The sequence below is a fragment of the Danio rerio genome, chromosome 13, assembly GCF_049306965.1.
Source record: "Danio rerio strain Tuebingen ecotype United States chromosome 13, GRCz12tu, whole genome shotgun sequence".
Classification (NCBI taxonomy): domain Eukaryota; kingdom Metazoa; phylum Chordata; class Actinopteri; order Cypriniformes; family Danionidae; genus Danio; species Danio rerio.
This window is the reverse complement of record NC_133188.1, coordinates 44,820,108-44,845,276: the sequence shown is the minus strand read 5'-3', so window position 1 is coordinate 44,845,276 and position 25,169 is coordinate 44,820,108. Positions and strand designations below refer to the sequence as shown.

General features: G+C 35.3%; 1 protein-coding gene across 30 annotated transcripts in view; it reads left to right on the top strand.

The window, feature by feature from the left end:
- The window catches only part of pcdh15a (protocadherin-related 15a), a 759,862-nt gene that overhangs the window by 561,094 nt on the left and 173,599 nt on the right, over nt 1-25,169 (top strand). For all 30 annotated transcript variants that reach the window (XR_012388492.1, XR_012388488.1, XR_012388474.1 and 27 more), the window contains 5 exon segments: nt 1,813-2,006; nt 2,090-2,222; nt 6,233-6,312; nt 15,168-15,261; nt 24,906-25,034. Coding sequence is in view for 3 of the 30 variants with exons in the window: in XM_017358710.4 (XP_017214199.1) it covers nt 1,813-2,006; nt 2,090-2,222; nt 6,233-6,312; nt 15,168-15,261; nt 24,906-25,034 (630 nt within the window). In the remaining 27 variants the exon portion in view is untranslated.

The following is a 25,169-nucleotide window of genomic DNA, read 5'->3' as shown; positions in this document are numbered from 1 at the left end:
GCCCAATCCCAATTCTACCCTTAACACTTACCTGTCCCAATTCACTTTAGCTTGAAGGCATAGGGCTAAAGGGAAGGTACAGTGGCCGGGAACTGCAAAACAACATTACACTTTTACGAAGACAAGATAGACCATCTACAACAGCAGAGTGGCTGCACTCGGAAGTCAGGCGATGCACAAATTAGTATTTTTTTGTCATTATTGCAAATTTTTACACCAAATGAACACTTTTTTTAATACATTCATAACAGCGTTCTTGTTTTACCATCATGGTAAAAAAACAAACACTAAAATAAAAACACTAGATTTCGCTATCTATAATCCCGAATAATAACTACTGTATAGTTGTCCCACAACATTCTGACACTCGATGACACTGGAATACCCTGTCAGTAAAGTCTAGTGACTGGAAATGAGCTTTTAACAGTGTCTGCTAAAATGTTAATGTTGTTTTTTGTGTGTTTACATAGATGAATATGGCCACTGTGTAAATGCGCAGTACAGTTAATATCCTATTGGCGCATCATATTGTTATGATAACATGATATATGCCTTCAGCAATTTCCTGGAGATAAATACCAAAAATAACTCAACTGGAATCACTACAGCAGTCGCGATCATCTGATCTCTTATGAAGCAAGAGATCTCGATGACATATGATGACGTGTGCAGGTGCTGTAGTGCTGTCCTATTTTTTAGAGGTAAATTTTGAAGCCCTTCCTCTTCACACTCTGTTTAAAGGACCATGTGAAAGAGGTACAAAAAATAGAATTGGATTTTGGCCACAGCTTTCTCTGTGTTTCAGCAAATGAAATGCTTTTTGGTGAAAAATCGTATTTTGACATATTTTTTTGGGAAAATGCTTGACTATTTTAAACTTAACAATACACTCTGTGCAAATGAACTACCCTTTCGTTATGTTGGTGGCTGTTTTTGCCCTATTGACTTCCATTATAATGACTTTTTCTTTGCAAAGCCTTTACATCCTATAATCATGCATTCTTGATAGTTTTTTTTTTTTTTTTTTTTTACTGTTTATCATTAGTTGCAGTGCAAAAAAAGCTTAGTGTCTTGCTTTTAAATGGAGTATAGTAGGGGTTTCCTATCTTTTAAGCCAGTTATCCCCAAAATTACATTGACTCGTAATTCGCACTATCCTCAGAGGTGGTTCTAAATATACAAGCATTGCACACAATGGCTCATACACACCAATAGGAACTAAATAAACACAAGCATGTTGACAACACAAAAATGTGCAACAGTTTGTAGTTTTATAATTTTTTTATAGTCATAACTGTCCACCGACGCGCTGAATCTCCAAAATTAAAAATATTTAAAATAGCCACTATCCTTATAAATAAACTGCCATAGCTGCAATCAAACCAACTACATTCTTACCTAAGAAAACCTCAAAAGTACATTATGTTGTCCAACTGCTGCAATATTTGTCAAACTGTAGTGAGTTTATTGATCTGCTGTCACTCTATGTGAGTGGAGTAATACACAAGACTGAAGAAGCTGTACGAGTTCTGATATCACACGGCTATCAGCCAATCAGACTCGAGAACCAGACAAAACTGTTATATAAACCAAAACAAGTCATGGAAATTGCATTAAATTTTATGTTTGAATTTTTTTTCAATGTTATACAGTACTTTTTTGATTTAGTCATTTTAAATGGATCGATCACTCATAAACACATTAGATGAATGAATACAATGCTATTAAGCACCATTAAAAACTATAACGTCATACACAGAGACAATAAAACAGGCTACAATAAATGATTAACTGTCTGTGTTTGTTCTTTAGCTGATGGCTCAGGACGCTGACGCTGGTTTAAACGGCCTCATCACATATGCCATACTGGCTGGAGATCACGGGGATTTCATCATCAACAACCGTACAGGACGAATCACTTTAGCACCAGGGGTCATGCTGACTGTCGGCCGTTCATACGCACTGACCGTAAGAGCTGCAGACAATGCTCCTGACACTGAGAGGAGGTCAGATACGAACACATTACATCATATTCTGCTCTCAGCTTTTGCATGTGTCTTTATTTCTTATTCTTTCTTTATGTGTGAAGGAGCTCCATTACTACGGTTTACATAGAAGTTCTGCCACCCAACAATCAGAGTCCTCCACGATTCCCCTTACAGACCTACAACCTGGAGATCAGCGAGGCCATGAGGATAGGAGCCATACTGCTCAACCTGCAGGTACACACTGACTTTGGAATATTGCCTAATTTAATTTTCCCCCAATGTTATTTATAAGTGGTCATGCAAAACATGTAAATTTAATTTTTTTTAAAATATTTTCAGTTCAGGGCCTAATTAATAGGTTTTTTTTTTTTAATACAAAAATAATATATCATGTAAAGTTCAATTTATTTTTATAAATGTAAGCGATATTTCTGCATGCTTTTTGAAGCTTAAATTATTAATATTGATCAAATATTGTTTACATTTATTTCTTTCATCCAAAAAAAATGGATGGATAGATAGATGAATGGATGGAAAAAGGAAATAGATGGATGGATGGAAGGAAGGATGCATGGATGGATGGACGGATGGATGGACAAAAGAAATAAATGGGTGAAATGGATGAATGGACGAATGTAGGAAAGAAATGGATGGATGGATGGATGGATGGATGGATGGATGGATGGATGGATGGGCAAAACAGATGGATGTATGAATAGAGGAAAGAAATGGAGAATGTATGTAATAGATGGATGGATGAAAAAGATATATGGATGAAAACGTTGGAAAAAAGTAAAGGATGGATAGATGGATGGATGGATGGAGGGATGGATGAATGGATAGATGAATGGACAGATTTATGAAAGAAATGGATGGATGGATCGATGATTGGGCAAAACAGATGGATGTATGAATGGAGAAAATAAATAGATAATGCATGTTATATATAAATGGATGAAAAAGATGGATGGATTGATGGATAGGTGGGTGTGTGGGAGGGTGGACGGATGGATGGATGGATGGATGGACAAAAGAAATAGATAGATGGATGGATGGATGGATGGATGGACAGATTTTTGAAAGAAATGGATGGATGGATGAATGGACAGATTTTTGAAAGAAATGGATGGATGGATGGATGGAGGATTGGGCAAAAGAGATGGATGTATGAATGGAGAAAAGAAATGGAGAATGCATGTAAAATATGGATGGATGAAAAAGATGGATGGATGTGTAGGTGGGTGGGCGAATGGATGGATGGATGGATGGATGGATGGATGGACAAAAATGGATTGATGGATGAGTAAAAGAAATGTATGGGTGGATGGAAGGATGGATGGATGGATGGATGGATGGACGGACGGACGATGAAAGAGATGGATGGATGGAGGGATGGATGGATGGATGGAAGAAACAAATGGAGGATAGATGAATGGACAAAAATGTATAGATGGATTGACAAAAGCAGGGTTGATGGACAAATGAAAGAAAGAAAGAAAGAAAGAAAGAAAGAAAGAAAGAAAGAAAACAAACACATATATAAATAGACAGACAGACAGACAGATAGATAAATAGATTTTTATCATTATATTATTCTTTTTTTATTATACGTTTTATTATTTTCTTTTATCGATTTTAATGAATTTGTGCTATAAAGCAATAACACTTATCCACAGATCATGATTTACTGAAAAAGTGATGAAAATTCATGGGTCAATAAGTTTGTAAAGCCTGTTCTTAAGTGTTTGCAGTCCGATCAAGTTATGGGGGAAAAAAATAGGATGTTGGCAGATACACTGTAAATTGAAGGTCAGGTTGAGCGCACTGCATTATGGGAGTGCAGCATCCCACGCAGGATGAACTTCTGTGTACCGCATATCTTGATAAATGTTGTAGGTCATGTGGGTATTCTGTGCGTGCAGAAAATTAGCATACTACTGAATGCACAGTAAAGATAGTGCTGAAGTAGTCGTTTGTAATAATCCATTCTGAACATGACTACACATATACATTTATTTAATGTCTCGGTTTAGACTTCTTATGAATCTCTTCGGTTTTAAATGTACATTTCTATTTATTGTTAAATGTAATTAGAATGTTCTGATAATTATTTGTTGTGCAATCAATGTCTGCAAGGTATTATAAAGTTTTTAAATGGTAAAATTCAAAAACAAAATATTAGGCCTTAAGGGTGCAGTAGGTGATCTGTCAAAATGTAAACTGGTTAGTATATCTTTGAAACACAATCCCATACCTGCTGTCCAAAGCCATGCCTCTTGAAAAAACAAACACGCACATTTAAGATGACAGAGTCCCACTAGATCCTGTCATTTGCCAGTTAGAAAACTTTATAATACTACTATTCTGAAGGACAAACTATTATATCCAACATGTTTTCAGTTGTGTAGCAAGCAAAACTTGTCATAATGTGCAAAATTTCATGCATGCAAGTTTCGCTGGTCTCACTCCCTCACACACTTTGTCCTAAAGCCAATGCTTAGTCGTTCAGAAATAACACTTCATTCTAAGCCATACTTGAATGCTATTTTAGACCGAATATTCAAAGTAGCATTGTTCAAAAATGAACCAATCTGAATATAAAAATCACCTTCAGCTCAATAAAGCAGGCTAGGTGGAATAGCGCTATTTACTGATGTTGTTAACCTTAATAAAAATCTACATTATCCATGATGTAAAAGGTCCCTTATGAAACTGAAAATAGTCACATTAATCTTTCGCCAGAAGACTTTAGTGTCAACACTAGTGAACAACACTTCTGTGCATATAACCCATTCGTAACAACAAAATCTACCTTAGCTTTGCCTGACTAAAATAGTTTTAAAACAGAACATTACCTGCGTAAAAGAAATACTCAGTGTTGGGCAGTAGCATCGCTACAAGTAGTGAGGTTTGTAACGAGGAGTCTGACACAGAGGGATCCATTTGCAGTATATTTATTAAACACAGTTTAATCACAATCACACAATAAGCACTAGTGTGCGAACTCACATCAAACGTAGTTATATTGGGTCTAAGGGCTGGCGGCTGGCTGTCAAGGAGTGTGATAGCAGGCATGGGTCAGAGGCGAGGTACAGAGTAAGGTTCAAGGCAGGCAAGGCAAGGCAAGGTCAAGGAACAGTCCAGGTAATACACGGGGAGATCAGGCAAGGAGATGAACGCTCAGTAATGTCAGCTGGGGCAGAACAAGACTTCGCAATGGAGTGAGTGTTTGAACTGCTTATATGTGTGTGTGTGGGTCATCAGTGAGATATGCTGCAGGTGTGTAGCAATCAGTGTTTGAGCATGACGTAATGGTTAGAAGTCTGGTGATGGTGACCTCTGCTGGCCAGCGAGGGGAATGACTGGGCCGTGTCGGTGACAACGTTACTAGCTTAACTACATTTTTCAGTAGCGTGGCGGATGTCTGAGTGAGACACAATGACGAAAAATAGTTTGATTGCATCAAAAAGGCGCTTAAATTGTACAATGACATAGTAAATAATATAGATTGCGCGACCAAACACATGATATCGAAAGTAACGACCAGGATTTAAAAATGTAGAGAGTAGAAAATACAGATATTTGTGTAAAAATTTCTTTTTGGCTTAGTCTGTTTATTAATCCGGGGTTGCCACAGCGGAATGAACCGCCAACTTATCCAGCAGGTTTTTATGCAGCGGATGCCCTTCCAACTGCAACCCATCTCCAGGAAACATCCACACACTCTCATTCACACTCATACACTACGGAACATTTAGCCTACCCAATAACCTGTACCACGTATCTTTGGACTATGAGGGAAACTGGAGAACCCGGAGGAAACCCCCTGTGTCAGGCAGGGAGAACATGCAAACTCCACACAGAAATGCCAACTGACCCAGCCGAGGCTTGAACCAGAGACCTTCGTGCTGTGAGGCGACAGCACTACCTACTGTGCCACTGCATTGCCACCCTGATAGTATTGTAATCAAATATTTATATGATCCTAGTCAAGTGCAGACAAAAGGAAATGTGTATCCGAGAAAACCTGGCAAAAGATTTAGTGTTATAAATGTATACGTCTTTGCAAAATGTCACTGATTCTACTTTCGTTCATCATGTTCTTCAAGCAGACTTGGCCTTTTCATTTAAGTATTGTTTTTTTCTGCAATTGATTTCATGTTACATTGATTTTTCTGTTTCTCCAAGCAGTTCTTTTTGAGAAGACTGGTGTGAATAGAGTATAATTTGGTGTATTCCCACAGGCTACAGACCGTGAGCTGGATCCAATCACCTACCGGATAGAGACCGGTGACCCACAGGAGGTCTTCAACCTTTCACGAACGTAAGTTTTCATTAATAAATAAACGTTTCAGTAGGAATGTATATATTTCAGACACTAATATATATAACCCCCTAACAGTGTCACTCTAACTGATTCAAAAGATTAAAGATACAAAAAAATCACCCACGGTTTCACCCAAAAATGTAAATATGCTCACTATTTATTCACCCACAAGTGGTTGCAAACTTTATGACTTTCTTTCTTCTGTTGAACACGAAAGAAGATATTTTAAAGAACTTTCTGAAACTTGTAACCATTGACTCCCATAGAAGGAAAACGAATACTGTGGAAGTGAAGGGTTACAGGTTTACAACATTCTTCAAATTGTCTTCTTTTGTGTTCAACTAAAAAAGAACAAACGCAATCATTAGGTTAAAACAATGTATTTACATTTTGACTAGTAAAAGAGAACAAGATAAAACCTTATAATAATATTGTAGCGACCAAAGAATGCATTGTGATTATTTTTATTCATAGGCTTGAAATATTGAAATTTAAGCTTGAGGACAGACCAAAAAATAAAATAAAAAATGCATCATGCTATTGCTTATTTGTGTTTAATTTTTTTCTTGTAACACTGTAAGCTCCTACTTTTTTCTACTTTTTTATTTTGGCCTAATCCAGACTTAATAAATTTATTTTGCAGTCTCGTGGATTGTATAAAATATGCCATAATCTATTATTATTGGGCTGTCCTTTTATATGTTACTTAAAGCAATCAAAAATGCTGTATTACATATGCCAGGCCAGTCACCTTGTTAGAAGACATGATGTCATGTCATCGGCAGCTCAGTGTTTATGTGTATGTAGAATTCAGTGTAAGATGTGTCTCTGCTGTTGGTTGTAAGCTAAAAAGAAAGAAAATCCACACTTTGCATTAGCAAACACATAGGCAACAACAGTACCATATACTCTGTCATCGTTGTGTTTGTTTGCACTTAATCTATACCTCCCTAACCACATACTAAATGCAAGCATGGCATTGCCATTTTTAAACACTTTCATTTTCAAATGATTACACGGGCACAATAATATTTAATTTTACATAATGTTGAAATAATAATGCTGGATTTGGTGGACCTAGTTATCACAATTTTTATCTGGTTTACAAGGACATGCCTTGTGTCTTGTTAATCAAAACTCTTATAATTCATACTTAACAGGGTCTTCATTTAAAATGTATCACAGGTGCTTTTTGGGGGTAGGAGTAAGGGAATATAATAATAGTTTTTAAAGATCCCCTATTGTGCATTATAAAATGTCATATTTTGGTTTTGGCCAGATTAACCAATGGGCCCATCACGGCACAACAACAGCAGCGCTTTTATATGCATGTATACATTTTCAGCCACAAAAAAGACATTGTCATGTAAACGAACATGCGAAAAGCTCTCAATGTCTTCAAAAAACGACTAAAAACTCTAAAAACTATTTAGTCTCCACTTTCGTTACTAATATGAAATTCCCTCTCTGACTCCTCCACTAACTAAAAAAAAAAATAAAAAATACTAATGTTTTGCTTCTTACTTTTTCTTTACATACCTGAAACTTGCCTACAGCACTTATTCATTGTTGCTCTTATAGTTGTGTAAATTGCTTCCTTGTCCTCATTTGTAAGTCGCTTTGGATCAAAGCGTCTGCTAAATGACTAAATGTAAATGTAAAATGTAAAATGCATAAAATGTTTTTTTTTTAAATGTGGTGTAAATGGCCTCTCACTGAAATGGTCATGTGATTAGAACCTTTAGAGTCAGAAAAGAAAACAATGTTCCAGAAGAGCCAGGGAAGGAATACCTTTGGCCATAACCAACCTGACACATTTTTGTTTAAAAACACTTTTTTTCTCCATTTTAGCCTATTCATACTGAGATGGCGTTTTTAGCAAATTAAAATGTAGCTTTTTGAAAACCTTGTCCAAAGTGCATAAATTTAAAAACATCCTTTTCGTATTGCAGTGTGTAATGTTAAAACGGTGGCTTTCGAAGAAAAACAATGAAGCATTTTAGTCATGTGACCTATTAAACTGTTATGTCAGTTTGTACATGCTCGGTATTGCCTCTGTTTAAAGGACACAGAATGTTTACTGGGAGCTATTGTTCAGCAGCAGAAGCAGACACCAGTTATGACATTTTGCCGTGATGTTTCAAAGAGATGGAAAGTAAATAAATGCCAGGTGGATATGACGCAGATAAAATCATCTTATGTCTGTGCTCATGCGCCAGTACATGAAAGAAAGCATTTTCAGATGTTTTAGTACAGATGAGAGAAGGAATTTAAAATAATAGTGTGGACATTGAGCATTTGTAGACGAAAACAGTTTTAGAATTTATTTGAATTTTTGTAGACAAAGCCTTTGTCTTTAGAAGTTTTCATTTTGGTTAAAACAACAACAAAACAAAACCCTAGTGTTAGTAAACGACTCTGATTTTAAAGGACACCTGTTTTACCCCCTTTCAAGATTTAAGATGAGTCTTTTGTGTCTTCAGAATGTGTCTGTAAGGTTTTTGCTCAAAACACCCGTCAGATTATTTATTATACCTTTTAGAATGTTGGAATTTTCTGCTCTCAACACCATGTAGCTGTTTTTGTCCACAGTTTCCACGTGCCTGTAAGAGTGTGCCTCAATCTCCACCTCGGTTGCGTCAGTTAAACAACACAGTGACAGACATGAAGGAAGCAGATCTCATGTAACGTTTGTGAGAAATACTACAGTGAGAAATTTCCCAATGATTATTTGATGTATTTGTATTGGAGTTGAGTCGATGAGAAAGATGAGTCACAATGTTTTTACAAAGTTCACACACACATCGCTCGCAATTAACTTTGCACTGTTTTTGCACACAAATGTGACAGGATTCACAGTAATATCCACTGCTGTATGGATATCCGTTATATTAATGTACAAAGTAAACCTGATATATCGTCCACAAACCAGGATTGAAGCGTCTTCTTTTATAATTGTACTGACATGCGGCTGTGGTGATAAAGTAAAGCTGAAGTAAATCGCTGTAATTCATTACAAACATCCACTGTTTTAAAAATGTTTTAAACTTCATTCTTGATCACATTTGATGATGATTGATGATCACAGAGAGCTGAACAGATCTTTTAATCCCGGCTGCTTTGCGCACGTCCTGTCTTGTGGATATGATTATACGTGTTCCTATGGAGACATGTTAATATGCAGCTGTCAATCAATTCTGTGGGCGGGAAAACCGTACTCCTATGTCACGTTGCGTTGGGCATCAAAATGGGAGGGATTGGGATGCTGTTTGAACATCTGGAAATTAAAAAAAAGAGACTTATTGTGATTCTATCACTCCAATATGACTGTGGACACGCTATACCTACACACAGCTCTGTCCAAACAGCTTACGAAAGTTTATTTTCATTATAGGGACCCTTTAAAGGTAAAAAAAGAAATGAAGAAGTGAATTGAAGTGAACTCTGAAGTTTTTTTTTTTCCTTTTAATGTAAATGCACTAGTAAACATAACCTCAATCTAAGAATACTGCGTTGGAGGAATGAAGACGAGAAAAACACACTAGCAGGGTTACAGTGTGAACATTTGTGTGAGTGGGAGCGAAACAGAAAGGCTTCATTAAACAGCACATTGTTGATTCATAAATGACTCTTAATGAAACACACTTAAGACTATTGTTAATAGTAACAGCAGTGATGTGAGAATCCAGAGAGCAAAAGGGTAGCGCTAGTACTATATATGTCTCCTGCTTTGACTTTCTCGTTTCACCTCATCTATTTTTTTCTTTTCTTTTTTTCTTTATCTCACCTCACCTTCTCTGTTCAGCGGGTTTGTCTCTTCTCCTCATCTTTCATCTTGTCTTGTTTTTCTGTGCCTTGCCTTGTCTGATTTCATCTGGTCTGGTTAAATCTCTTCTTATCGTGTGTCTGCTTTTCACTTCTTATCTCATCATGTCTTAAGCTATCTGTTCTACTATCTCATCTCACCTTGTTTTGTCTCTTTTGCTGCTACGTTTTCTCATTTTGTCTCATCTCATATCATCTCATCTTGTCTCTCAGACTGTCTCGTCTTATCTCTATTTTACTTTGTGTTGTCTCATCTTGTCTCTTCACACCACATCTTGTCTCATCGGATCACGCCACTTTTGATTGTGTTTTGTCTCATCTGCTTTTCTATCCTCTTTTTATCTTGTCATCTTGCATTGGCTTGTTTCGCCATATCTCATCTCCTCATTTGTTTGCATCTTGTTTCTTCTCATATCGTTTAGTTTCTTCATGCCTCAGTTTATCTGCATCATCTAACTTCAGTTGATTTCATTTTATTTCTCTCTTTTTAGTCTCTTCTGGATTTGATTTCTTGATTTATTGCCATTCTTTCTCATGTAGTCTCACTTCCTCTCCTCTTTTTTTCTCTTTCTCTGCTCTTACCTGGTTTTGTCTTCCTGACGTTTTCTTGCACCTTTACATACTCTTGTCTCTTCTTTTTTTGTCTTTCCATATAGTCTCTTCTCATACTATACCTTCTCTTCTGTTTTGTTCTCTTCTCCTCCCACTGCATCTTTTTTTTACTTCTCATCTAGTCTCTTCTCTTCTTTCTTATCTAGTCTCTTCTATTCTCATATATTCTCATTTATTTTCACATTCTCTTCTCATTTCTTCTTTTCTTTTCTTTTCTTTTCTCTTTTCATATAGTTTCTTCTCATCTAGTTTATTTTCATCCAGTCTTCATCTTTTCTCATATATATTTTGTTTATTTTCATATATTATCTTTTCTCATCTAGTCTCATCTCTTCTTCTCTCTTCTCTTCTCTTCTCTTCTCTTCTCTTCTCTTCTCTTCTCTTCTCTTCTCTTCTCATCTCTTCTTCTCTCTTCTCTTCTCTTCTCTTCTCTTCTCATTTATATTCTTATTCTATTTACTTTTCATCTTGTCTCTTCACGTCTTTTTTCTCTTCTCTTTTCTCATATATTCTCATATATTATCATTTATTCTGTTCTCTTCTGTTCTCTTCCTTTCTCATCTAGTCTCTTCTACTCTTCCTCTCCTCTCTTCTCCTCTCGTCTCTTCTCATATATTCTCATTTATTTTCTTATATTCTTTTTACTTCTCATCTAGTATCTTCTCTTCTTTCTTATCTAGTCTCTTCTCTTCTCATATATTCTCATTTATTTTCACATTCTCTTCTCATTTCTTCTTTTCTTTTATTTTCTCTTTTCATATAGTTTCTTCTCATCTAGTTTATTTTCATCCAGTCTTCATCTTTTCTCATATATATTTTGTTTATTTTCATATATTATCTTTTCTCATCTAGTCTCATCTCTTCTCTTCTCTTCTCTTCTCTTCTCTTCTCTTCTCTTCTCTTCTTCTCTCTTCTCTTCTCTTCTCTTCTCTTCTCTTCTCTTCTTTTCTCTTCTCATTTATATTCTTATTCTATTTACTTCTCATCTTGTCTCTTCTCGTCTTTTTTCTCTCCTCTTTTCTCATATATTCTCATATATTATCATTTATTCTGTTCTCTTCTGTTCTCTTCTTTTCCTTTCTCATCTAGTCTCTTCTACTCTTTCTCTCCTCTCTTCTCCTCTCGTCTCTTCTCATATATTCTCATTTATTTTCTTATATTCTGTTTTCTTCTCATCTAGTCTCTTCTCATCTCTTCTCTTCTCAAATATTCTCATTTATTTTCTTATATTCTCTTCTCATCTAGTCTCTTCTTGTCTCTTTTTTCTTCTCTCTACTCATATATTATTATTCTCTTCTCTTCTCTTCTAGTCTCATCTTTTCTCTTTCTTCTCATATATTCTTATATATGAAAAGAGACTTCTCTCTTCTGATCTAGTCTTTTCTCTTCTCTTCTTATCTAGTGTTTTCTCTTCTCATATATATTTGTTTTTCATATATTCTCTTCTCATTTTCTCTATTCTCATTTATTTTCATGTATTCTCCTCTTTAGATTTTGTTTCTTCACTTTTCTTTTCTTCTCTTCTTTTCTCTTTTCATATATTCTCATTTATTTTCATGTTCTCGCCTCCTCTCATCTAGTCTCTTTTCATCTCTTCTCTTCTCACATATTCTCATTTATTTTCATATATAGGGTATATGCAAAATTATGCCGAAGGACTTTACATTTTTCTGTAACCTGGGTCAAGCACTTTTAGTGAACTGTATGCCGTTACTAAATCAACACATTTAAGGTCTGTTTTCTTTAAAAACCTCATTTAAAAAGTTTATCAGGATGAGAAGAAACACTAGCTGTGCATTTACCCTCTTCTCTTCTTTTCTCTTCTCTTCTCTTCTTGTCATATGTTCTCTTCTCATATATTGTCAATTATTTCTATATATTCTTGTCTCTTCTCACCCCTTTTTTCTTTTAACTTTTTCTCATATAGTCTCTTCTCTTCTCATAAATTCTCATTGCTTATTTTCTCTTCTTTTTTTTTCTCAGCTAATCTCTTGTCTCTTTTTTCCTTTCCTCTCTTCCTGCCTCGTCTTGTCTCCCGTCTTTTCTCATCTTTTCTCTTATCTTTTCATATATTGTCTTCTCATACTATATTTTCTCCTCTTTTTTTCCTAATTTTTTCTCTCTGCTCCTCTTCTTTTCTCTTAACCTCACTTCTCTTTTATTCTCTTCTGTGCCATTTGTAATAACAGGACAGGTTTTGTGGGGTGACTTCTGAAATTAAACCCTCCTTCATTGACTTGTATAACAAAGGATTTTGTCTGTTGAAGCAACAGCCTAGACAGTTGAAGAGTCGTTAAAATAAGGTGTTAAAATTTAAAGTCTTTGCCTGCAATTCTTGTCAGCCAGCAGAAGGTTTGTGAGGCCAAAAGAAAAGAGAATCCCAGTCACTGAAGTGTTTTATATGGCTGTTTCACAGGCTACAGAGGACACGTTCAATATCACTTTTGTAGGGGTCAACTGAGGAGAAATATAATTCTACGCTCACACACACACATACACACACAAACATGAGCGAGCATCACAGCAGCCTGCTTCTTCTGCTGTGTGTGACTGCAATGTTAACAGAGTCTGTCTATCCTCTTCTGCCAACACAACAGACATGTGTGAGCTCACTGTAGGATGAGCCTGCTGATTTTCTGAAATCTGATTGGTTCACAAATGATAATGGCCTCCCTGTGGCCAGCAGTTCAGCATGGATGATCGTTTGAATTGCTTGTTGATTTGTAATCATAGATAACAGTGTTTATTTACCATGTTGTTGTGGCTCCCGATTCACCAAAGGAATTATTCAGATCAGATCATGACACAAACAATTAAAAATCACCATTTCTCCACATTTTGCGGGTCATTCTGATTTGTTGTATGTGTCTCCTATCAGAATTGTGTGTACATCATAATTATGCATATCTTCCCTGCATTTATAGGATAGTTTACTCTGTAGATTTGGATCAAATTTTGTCATCAATAATATCATCATTATATCATTTAAAACCTACACTCACTGGTCACTTTATTAGGCACACCTTACTAGTACCGGGTTGGAACCCCTTTTTGACTTCAGAACTGCCTTAATCCTTCATGACATAAATTCAAGAAGGTGCTGGAAATATTCCTCAGAGATTTTGGTTCAAATTGAGATGATTTGTCAGCTGCACATCTATGATGTGAATCTTTCGTTCCACCACATCCCAAAGGTGCTCTATTGGATTGAGATCTGGTGACTGTGGAGGACATTTGAGTACAGTGAACTCATTGTCATGTTAAAGAAACAGTCTGAGATAATTCACGCTTGACATGGCGCATTATCCTTCTGAAGGTAGCCATCAGAAGATGGGTACACTGTGGTCATAAAGGGATGGACATGATTAGCAACAATGTTCAGGTAGGCTCTGGTGTCGACACGATGCTCAATTGGTACTAATAGGCCCAAAGTGTAAAGGAAATATCCCCCTCACCATTAAACCACCACCACCAGCCTGAACCGTTGATACAAGGCAGGATGGATTCATGCTTTCATGTTGTTGACTTCAAATTCTGACCCGACCATCCAAATGTTGCAGCAGAAATAGAGACTCATCAGACCAGGCAACATTTTTCCAATCTTCTATTGTTCAATTTTGGTGAGCCTGTGTGAATTGTAGCCTCAGTTTCCAGTTTTTAGCTAACAGGAGTGTCACCTGGTGTGGTCTTCTGCTGCTGTAGCCCATCTGCGTCAAGTTTGGATGTGTTGTGCATTCAGAGATGCTCTTCTGCATACCTCTGTTGTAACGTTTGAGTTACAACATTTGAGTTACTGTTGCTTTTCTCTCAACTGGAACCAGTATGGTCATTCTCCTGTGACCTCTGGCATCAGCACGGCACTTGCGCCCACAGAACTGCCACTCACTGGAGATTTTCTCTTTTTCAGACCATTCTCTATAAATCCTGTGTGTGAAAATCCCAGTAGATCAGCAGTTTCTGAAATACTTTAATACACTATTTTTTGCAATTATCCATCATTCTTCAAAATCATTTAAATAATTAAATATCTGTTCTATGAAAGCATTTTTAAATCTCATACCATAAATATATCAAAGCTTGTTTTTTGTTCAATTTGATTTCCAGTTTTAAAGGCAATTCTCTCAATATTTAGGTTTTCAAACAGTTGTACCTATCCTATATGCTTATTCAGCTTTCAAATGATGTAAGAAAAGCATCAGAGAGGTTGGAAAGAACACAACTCAATTTAGACTGAAATGCTCTTTTAAATGAGTTTCCCTTCGATTCATCACTTTCCTCAAATCAGACTAAACACTTTGTTTTTTTGTTCCTTCTTTGTAATGTATTGGTCCAAATCTATAATAATTAAAAGTAATTGGCTGTAAAGGAAATAATTGAAAAAGAAAATTGAATGTAAGTGTTTTGTGTCTGTTCAGTATAGGTCTTCTGCTGCTGGCCAAACCTCTGGACAGAGAGACCATTGACCAGTACCGTCTCATCGTCACTGCATCTGACGGCCATCCAGGAGGGGTGAGAGTTTACAATATCTACCACACTACACCGTTCCTGATCTCTTTATAATGTCTGTTCATTTATATTATGTCAGGTTATACAGAGTGTTCCTAATTAGCCTAGTTTAGCTGAATACTACAGTATCTTGAAAAAAATCTAGTAAAATATTATGCACTGTCATTATGGCAAAGCTAAAATAATTCAGTGATTGTCAGTGCCAATAGCCTAGTGGGTAAGTGTGCCGACATATAACACCATGGTGCTCACGTCGACCTGAGTTCGATTCCCGACTCAAGCTCCTTCGCCAACTCTTCCCCTTTCTCTGCTCCCAATACTTTCCTGTCTGCAGCCTCTACAGTGATTAGAAATTAGTTATTGAAACTATTATGTTTAGAAATGTGTTAGAAAAATCTTCCTTCCATTAAACGAATATTGCTGAAATAAATACAAAGGGGGAACAAAAAATTTGAGACCCTGCTAGCTACAGAGCCACTTGGGCTCCAATGAGGGGAAGCTTGAGCTCCAACTCCTCCTCCTATAAGCTGTTTTAATGCGTACACCCACCAATAACCCCAACCCCAGTGACATCACTTGTAGAAGAAGTGCAAGGAAGGCGGAGCTGGAGCTCAAACTCCCCCTTGCTGGAGCTTAGCTCTGCCCAAGTGGCTCTGCAGTGATTACCACTTTAGGAGGGTTAATAATTCTGACTTCAGCTTTATGTTTTCAGATTAAATAAAATTGGAATAAATCCACTAAGTAATCTTTACTTGTACAAAATATGAAATAAATTGTGATGATTGACACTGTAACTTATAGTTGAGACTTGACATGTTTAATATCGGCTATTATTTTCTGCGATTTCAGCTAAATCTTTGACATTGTGTTTTTTTTCACGTAATATTGCTTCAAATAGCACACTCTTGAGTTGTCATGTCTACTTTTTATAGGAATTACATTTCAGGCATGTTGTTTGGGATTGGCTCAAGCCTTTGAAGTCTTTTAAGTGTGCTGGTGTGATACACAAAGTGTAGATTTTTTAATTAAATGTTTTTTTTTTACAAAATCTGGCAACACAAATTGATCAAGGCTTGTATGTTTTTCTCTCTGTATGTATGTATGTATGTAAGTATGTATGTATGTATGTATGTATGTATGTATGTATGTATGTATGTATGTATGTACAGTTGAAGTCAGAATTATTAGCCCCCCTGAATTATTAGACCGCTTGTTTATTTTTTCCCTAATTTCTGTTTAATGGAGAGAAGGTTTTTTCAGCACATTTCTAAGCATAATAATTTTAATAACTCATCTCTAATAACTGATTTATTTTATCTTTGCCATAATGACTGTAAATAATATTTTACTAGATATTTTTCAAGACACTTCTATGCAGCTTAAAGTGACACTTAATGGCTTAACTAAGGTAATTTGGTTAACGAGGCAGGTTAGGGTAATTAGGCAAGTTATTGTATAACAATGGTTTGTTTTGTAAACTATCGAGAAAAAATATAGCTTAAAGAGGCTAATAATTTTGTCCCTAAAATGGTGTTTAAAAAATTAAAAACTGCTTTTATTCTAGCCAAAATAAAACAAATTAGATTTTTTTTCAGAAGAAAAAATATTATCAGACATACTGTGAAAATTTCCTTGCTCTGTTAAACATAATTTGGGAAATATTAAAAAAAGAAGAAATAAATTTGAAGGGGGCTAATAATTCTGACTTCAACTGTATGTATGTATACAGCTCTCAGCTTATATATATATAAGTTCACCCCTCACAAATATATCTTTTAAATTCATATTATATTTGTGCATATACATTAGATTAATCAATACTGAAATCAAATCTGGAGCTTATTTAATAAAATAACTTTTGATAATGGTCCAAAAATTAGTAAACCCGAATGTATTTGTTATAGAAAAATATGAAATACAAATTTATAAAAAAAAAATAAAAAAACTGAAAAATTTAGTTGAAATTTTATAAGTTGTAATATTTTGCTTGAATTTAATTGTATTATATTTTCAGCTTTTAAATACGTCTGATGACTAAAATATTTTTTTAATAAATATATCAGTTTAATAAATCTGTTTTATTTAAATCCACCACAATACGTTGCCTATATTCACTGAGAAATAGATACAAATATTCATTTTCAAAGTGGACTACTCAATTATGCTGAGCAATGTATGTGAGTGTTTGTGTGCGTGTTGCTTTCGTATGTTCGTGTGCTCACACAAGCAAGACACATCTCTAAGATATGTTTATATACATTATTAACAACTGATCTTCCAGGTTCTGTACTGACTGCACATTATTTATGTACTATGTTAGTCACCGCCTGATTTTCAAAGGCCACTTACGTACACATAGCAGCTACTTTCGGTACACACACAATTTAATAATACATGAGCAACCCATTCTAGAAGGAAAATAACAGAGCTTTGTCTCTCTTCTGTATGCATGGTGCAAGAAATCAGGCAATGAGGTTGAATCTGGATTCATTAGTGTTGCCAGATATTGCATGAAAATAACTTTCTCAAAATTTACCTTCCCAAACTAAAACAATAACAGTTGCTGAATAATTTGATCTACATTCCCAGTTTAGATATCTTTGCAAAGAAGAAATGTTAGGCTTTACTATCCATCCTCTAGAGTTTATAATGCTCAAAACAAACAAACAAAAAATGTTATAGATATTTTAGTGATACAAAAAATAAATAAATAAATAAATAAATAAAAGTAAGTAATAAATAAATAAATAAATAAATAAAAGTAAGTAAGTAAGTAAGTAAGTAAGTAAGTAAGTAAGTAAGTAAGTAAGTAAGTAAGTAAGTAAGTAAGTAAGTAAGTAAGTAAGTAAGTAAGTAAGTAAGTAAGTAAGTAAGTGTGTCCAGCAGCCCTGAGCACATATTTGATGCTATAGTAAACCACCTGATAAAAGTCTTGTCACCTGTCCAAGTTTTAGTAACAAAAAATAATAACTTGACTTCTAGTTGATCATGTGGTATCAGAAGTGGCTTACATGAAAGGCAAATGCCTCTAGATTACGCTTATTTTACCAAAATAAAATGTGATCATGTCCTGATTTTTTGTTATTTAATTAGGAAAGGAAGGTCTGACTTTGCTTTGACAAAAGTCTTGTCACTTAACAGAAATAATGCACAATATAGAATATAAAATCATGGAGTCATGGTGCAGTGGAAAAAAGATTTAATTATGTGTATTTAGAAAGCATTCTTGCAGGACTCCCAAAGTTCATCAAGATTCTTTGGATTCATCTTCAATGCCTCCTCCTTCATCTTACCCCAAACATGCTCAATTATGTTAATGTCTGATAACTGGGCTGGTCAATCCTGAAGCACCTTGACCTTCTTTGCTGTCAGGAACTTTAATGTGGAGGCTGAAGTATGAGAGGGAGCGCTATCCTGCTTAACAATTAGCCCTCTCCTTTGGTTTGTAATGTAATGGGCAGCACAGATGTCTTGATACCTCAGGCTGTTGATGTTGCCATTCACTCTGCAGATCTTTCACATGCCTCTATACTGAATGTAACCCAAAACCATGATTTTTTTTTCCTTCACCGAACTTAACCGATATCTTTGAGAATCTTGGGTCCATGCGGGTTCCAATAGGTCTTCTGCAGTATTTGTGATGATTGGGATGCAGCTCAACAGATTATTTTCCTTTCTGCCACTTTTCCTAATGAACAACAAGAAGTCAAGTTGTTGTTTGTTGCTCTTACAACTGAGATCAACAACAAGGCTTTTTTCAGGCAGTGTAGAAATGCACTATAAATCATTATTGTTGTTTTTATGTATTGACAATGCACTTGTCTAAGACATTGTCTAGTAAAAAAAAAGGGTTTGGCTGAATGTTGCCATAATGACATGAATCTCACACACAAAACTAAATAAATTCCACAACTTGTGCAACCGAGGCAAATAAATAATACAACGGTAGGGGAAAAACACTGAATAGCAGTCAAATTGTGTGTGTATGTAGCCATATTTCTCAAGCACAACCACAAGCAAAGCTATAAATAAGCTTTTACTATATAATTTCATATTCATACGTTTATTCCATTGGCATGGTCATTACTGTCAAAAACTCTCTTCCAGGTTGTTCTGTAATGAGACTCGATGCACATTGTGTTTAAGCACATTCACCTTTTTAAAAGAACATTTACCTGAGTGTTATCAGCTTAGTTTGGCTAATGAGCGAACATCAGCAAACAGAGAAACGCTGCTGTGCTAAATGACTGCAAGAAGCTCATTTATCAAACACGGGCTGAGAGCTGATCAAGAGAACATTTTAAAGAGAGACAGACACATATAAAGAGTTTGAAGACACAAGGATGTGCCTTAATCTCTGGGCAAAATGCCTTTCATCTGGTCAAACAAGTATATTAAATCATTTAGATTTCAGATCCTGCTGGCGGAAAATGCAAAGCGGTTAATTAATTCATGTAATTTACCTGACCTTCACCTCTTGAAACATGATAATGATTAGAACAATATTCGATAATCATGTTCTTGAGATCAAACAGACTTCAGTGGCATTCAGCAGATCTATCTCTCTGTGTCTGTGCACCTTTTATTCTTTAAATTGTGGGGACTAAGTGTCATACAAGTATTGTCAAGGTTTCAGGAGGGGGAAATGAGCGAGGACTCAAATGCAGAGGCAAAAACATGGGTTTATTAATTATAAAATAAAGCTAAAAGCAACAAAAACAACCCAGAAATTAACATAAGACCAAAACAAACTTGGACAGGGTTGGCGGGGAAAGGCAAGGCTGGACAAGACTTAACAAGACTTGACAAGACAATATATGATGACAAACTGGCACCGTATAGCAGACGTGAGGAGGCTATAAAGGAGTAATAGTTGGCAAACAAATAGGTGAACATAATAAACTAATAATGGGCTAACAAAGAGGATGGGACTAGACAATAGACAGGAGACACAACACAATCTCACTCATTAACCGTATGTTCACACGAGACACATCACTTAAGCACACGATCAATATGTAAACATGGAGCCACGTACTCAACATAACACCAAGACGAGACAGAACGCAAGACACAAGTACACGTTAAATAAAACACTTACCATGCATTTACACATGTAACATGCATGTTTCAACACAGCGCAAACCGAAACCAACTAGACTGAGGTGCTTAGAATAAAACAGCATGCTGAAGACAGAACAAACAAGTATAGCAATACCAGTAAATTATGTCCTTGTCCTTATTTTGATCCTGATGAAAATGGCTCATAAACACATAGAATCAAGTGATGTAAAAATGCTGATTGTTTCCTGTGAGGTTTGGGTCTCTCCTCCTCACAGTGGAGCAGTGCAGCAGATCTCTTTCCCTATGTATTCCAACCATTAGCCCTGCCGATAATCTGAAGGAATTTAATCATGGGCGAACACAGCAGCACGGATAGGCGATTGTCTGAATGGTAACAAACTCAACTGATAAAAGACAAAGTCTGCCATTCTCTAATTCTCGTTCAGCTCTCTTGACGAAAATACTTGCTGTAAACGAATAGCTTTGCTGTATCAGCCCTGACAGCATAGCAGGGAAAAACATTCAACATACCCCATGGAGCATGGAAACAAACACATAACGTTATGACCCTTCATGAATGGCTAAATACTGCTTTCCACGGTCTCACCCATGTATGTATATCACAGCTTGGCAGGTCTGCCTTGCCTTCGGAAAGCATGTGCAGTCATGAATAATTAGGAAGCAGGGTCTTCTCATTGGATAAGAATACTCGGCTGTCAATAACAATGATAAACCGACGCATCATCACTTCAGTAGCAGATTCACGCTACATCACTGAATTTAATCCAGCCCCAAAAATTATATTTAACCTGGAAGATAAAATTAGCTGACAAAAGCTCGAAATTACCCATTTTCCCCCAAAATTAAAGCTGACAGGTGCTAACATTGTCTTAACTGATGCTCAACACACACATATCTGTTAAAATCTCGAAAAAGGTGTCTTGAATGCTTAAGGCAAGGCAGAGCAGGTGACTAGAGAATAAATATATAACCCCAAATCAGAAAAAGTTGGGACAGTATAGAAAACGCTAACAAAAAAAAGTAAGTAGTGATTTCCAAATTCACTTTGATTTGTATTTCATTTCAGACAATATGAACACAAAATATTTCATGTTTTGTCTGGTCAGCTTCATTTCATTTGTAAATATACATCATTTCATTTAGTGAGAGGAGCAGTTTAGGCCTAGTAATTAGGTAAACTGGTTAAATAAGGCCGTGATTTGAAACAGGTGATGTCAACAGGTGATTGTAATTATGATTTGCTACAAAAGTAAGCGTCCAACAAATGTCTAGTCTTCTAGGAGCAAAGATGGGCTGAGAATTAAATTGTTATTGGTGATTTTAAGTAAACCACCTTTGTCAGAGGCATCGTGTTTTGTTAATGTTTTGAAGGTTGCCATGCCTTTTTTTTACTAAACACTTATTTATGCATATTGTTATTTTTGATTAACATATTATTACAGTGATCACAGATTCACAATGGTTGAATTATCCTGACAGAGACATCATGTTTTATGTATGTATGAAAAGCTGTTTTGCACTCTTATTGACATGTACACATTTTATAAGCGACACTTACTATCATAGTACCTTTGTTCCAATAATATCAAAGTAAGCAAATGGAAATGCAGGCCTGTGGCCAGCCTATTGAAAGGAATGGTTCTTTTTGCAGTTATTCACCTCATTCGAGGTTTAAATACTGCTTTTAAGTGACCTTTTAAGCACTAATTTTTGTTGGACTGTGATCACAATCACACTTTTTGATGTTCTAAAAATATTTCCTACAATTTTGTCAATGTGCTTGTCATACTTTAGGTATTTATTTACAAATTTGCATTTAAGCTGTAAATTATTACAGTTGTAGATATAACGTAAAAAATATTAATAAAGAAATATGAAAAAGACTTAAACACAAATTTATTATCGTCCATTATTTGAGAAAAGAAGGAATCTGGTAAAAAAAATTTTAAACTAAAAAGTGTAGCCTATTGACAAATAAACTGGCCATCTCAGTCGACTTTCCTCAGTCAGAGTTTGGCCACAATTTATGATGGCATAGCAATCAAAAATAGGACAAACGAGCACATGTTAAGTTTAAATTGTGGACTTTGTCAGTGGGGGGTGAATCTTTCAAACCACTTGAACCATGAACTATGGGCCTGACACTTTGTGCATGTCATCTTACAGGCATTTCAGTTTGAAAGAATACTAATAGAAGAATTAAATGAACAAAAAGTAATAATATTATAGTGCACCTGAAACCTGAACATGCTCTTGCAAAAACAACAACATCTGTGAATACATAATTCCCTCAATTCCCTAGCTGGGATTTTTTTTCCCTTTTCCTCCCTCCTTTTTAAAATTAATTAATTTATGCACGACCCACTGGGATTTAAACTGTTCATGCTGATCTTGACTGATCGGTTGAATTTGTATTCATCACTGTGTGCTATTAAACTTTTAAGCCCCAGGAACTCAATTGCTTATGATTTAATTACATGTCTGCAAATGTGTTTCTGGAATAGAGTCAGAAACTAAATGGTGGCACTGTTTTTTTTTTTTTTTTTTTTTTTTTTTTTTTTTTTCTAGAAAAGTAATTTTCAATATTTAAAAAGGGCAACAAAAGCGACTGACAGACAGCAGCAGCAGGGTGAATGTCAGAGTGACTGAAAGGTTCAGGGTTTGACAGCACGTCCACACTCAACTCCAGGGTTCAGCATAACTGTCAGAGTTGAGTTTTTGTGGATTTAAAAGCTTGATCAAACTAGAAATCATTCTCTAAGTTTTGTTTTTAAAAGACCTGAGGGTATGAGCATTGTTGAACCCTATAAATAACTTGCCTATAAAAAAATTCATTAATTATTATAAATAAATTAGAAAAATTAAGTGTTGTTCTGTTTTGTTTTGTTTAATTGCAAATAAAAAAATACACAAATAAATAAATAATATATTTACTTTGTCTCTATTTATTTATCTTTTGAATTAATCTGTTGATCCACCTATTTATAGTGTTTATTTAGTTTTTGTTGTCTAGAAAACACAATAGAAGTGTGTAAACTGCCATCTTTTAAAAATATTAAATAAATGCATTGATTAATATATTCAATCATTCATTACCTAATTTGCTTTGTTTAAATTATTATTATTTTTTTTTTAATAATTAATTTTGTTTGTGTGTGTTTTAAAGCTACAGTGCATTAATTGGCATGCTTTTTTAAAAATAATTAATGACATTGCATTTCTGAGCAGTCTGCTGTTAATTGGGTGCAGATTTTTCAAAATTTTGTCTTTCCAATTATATATATATATATAGAAATTGGAAAGACAAAAGGTCAAAGGAAACAGAACACAAGCCAAAAATCCTCCATTTGAGATTTATTCTCAACAAATAGGACATAAGTCCTCAAATTAATATAATTTAACAAAAAAGAAAATAAAGGACCATGAACCCAACATAACCAACCAACACAAAATGACCTCACACAATGAAGAACAGCCAGAGTTATAAAGGAAAGGATGAGCTTATTTAAATTACAAAGGGGTAAAGACAAATTCACACTACTACATACGTATATATGGTGTTTCTGTGTGGAGTTTGCATGTTCTCCCTTCGTTCGCGTGGGTTTCCTTAATCTTTGCGATGATGACAGTAAATAATATTTCACTTTTCAAGACACTTCTATACAGCTTAAAGTGACATTTAAAGGCTTAACTAGGTTAATTAGGTTAACTGTGCAGATTAGGGTCATTAGGCAAGTTATTGTATAGCGATAATTTGTGTTGTAAATAATTTTGGGAGAACACAATAATTAATCCAGAAAAAGCCAAAGCAAACACTAGCAGATTATATAAATACAGCACTGCAACATACAGAAGAAAGAGATCGACTTATAATGTCTCTAATCTGTTTTATAAAGATTTGATCAGCTGTAGTTTGAAATACACAAAGAAAACACTTGAGTTTTTCTCTTTTAAGGACTTATTATGCAGTTTTTGTCGCCATTTGTCATACAACAGCCTTTGCTCTGCTCAGTATGACAGGCTAACAGCTGCTGACGCGCTGAATCTCCAAAATCTAACTATTTAAAATAGCCACTAACCGTATAAATAAACTGCATAGTTGCAATCTAAACAACTACAATTTCACCTAAAAAAAAAAAAAATCCTCAAAAGTAAATTATTGTTGTCCAACAGCTGCAATATTTGTCAAACTGTAGTGAGCTTTTTCCTCTTCTTGTCATCTTGTCATGTGGGTGGAGTTATACACAAGGGTTAAGAGGCTGTATGAGTGCTGTTATTGCAGAATATTGCACGACTATAAGCCAATCAGATTCGAGAACCAGACAGAACTGCTACAGCGCAATGAACCGCCAACTTATCCAGCATATGTTTTCGCAGAGAATGCCCTTCTTGCTGCAACCCATCACTGGGAAACCAGACATAACTGTTGTGTATATATATATATATATATATATATATATATATATATATATATATATATATATATATATATATATATATATATATATATATGTAAGATATTTAATAAAACTCCTGCTAAAATTATTTATTCACATTTGTAGATTTCCACTGCCACCGTCAGCATCGTCATCACAGATGTTAATGACAACGACCCCACATTTGACCTCACTTTACCCAGAAACCTGACAGTGCGGGAGGAAGAGGCCAATGTGTTTGTGGGTCAAGTCAGGGTAAGTGCCAACACCAACCCAATGATAATTTATTAATAAAACACAATTTACTGTAAAAATCTGTGGTTGCAGAATTTTTTTTGCATGTTTGCAATAATAGGTCCCCTTAAAAGCACATAAATATAAAAAAAAACA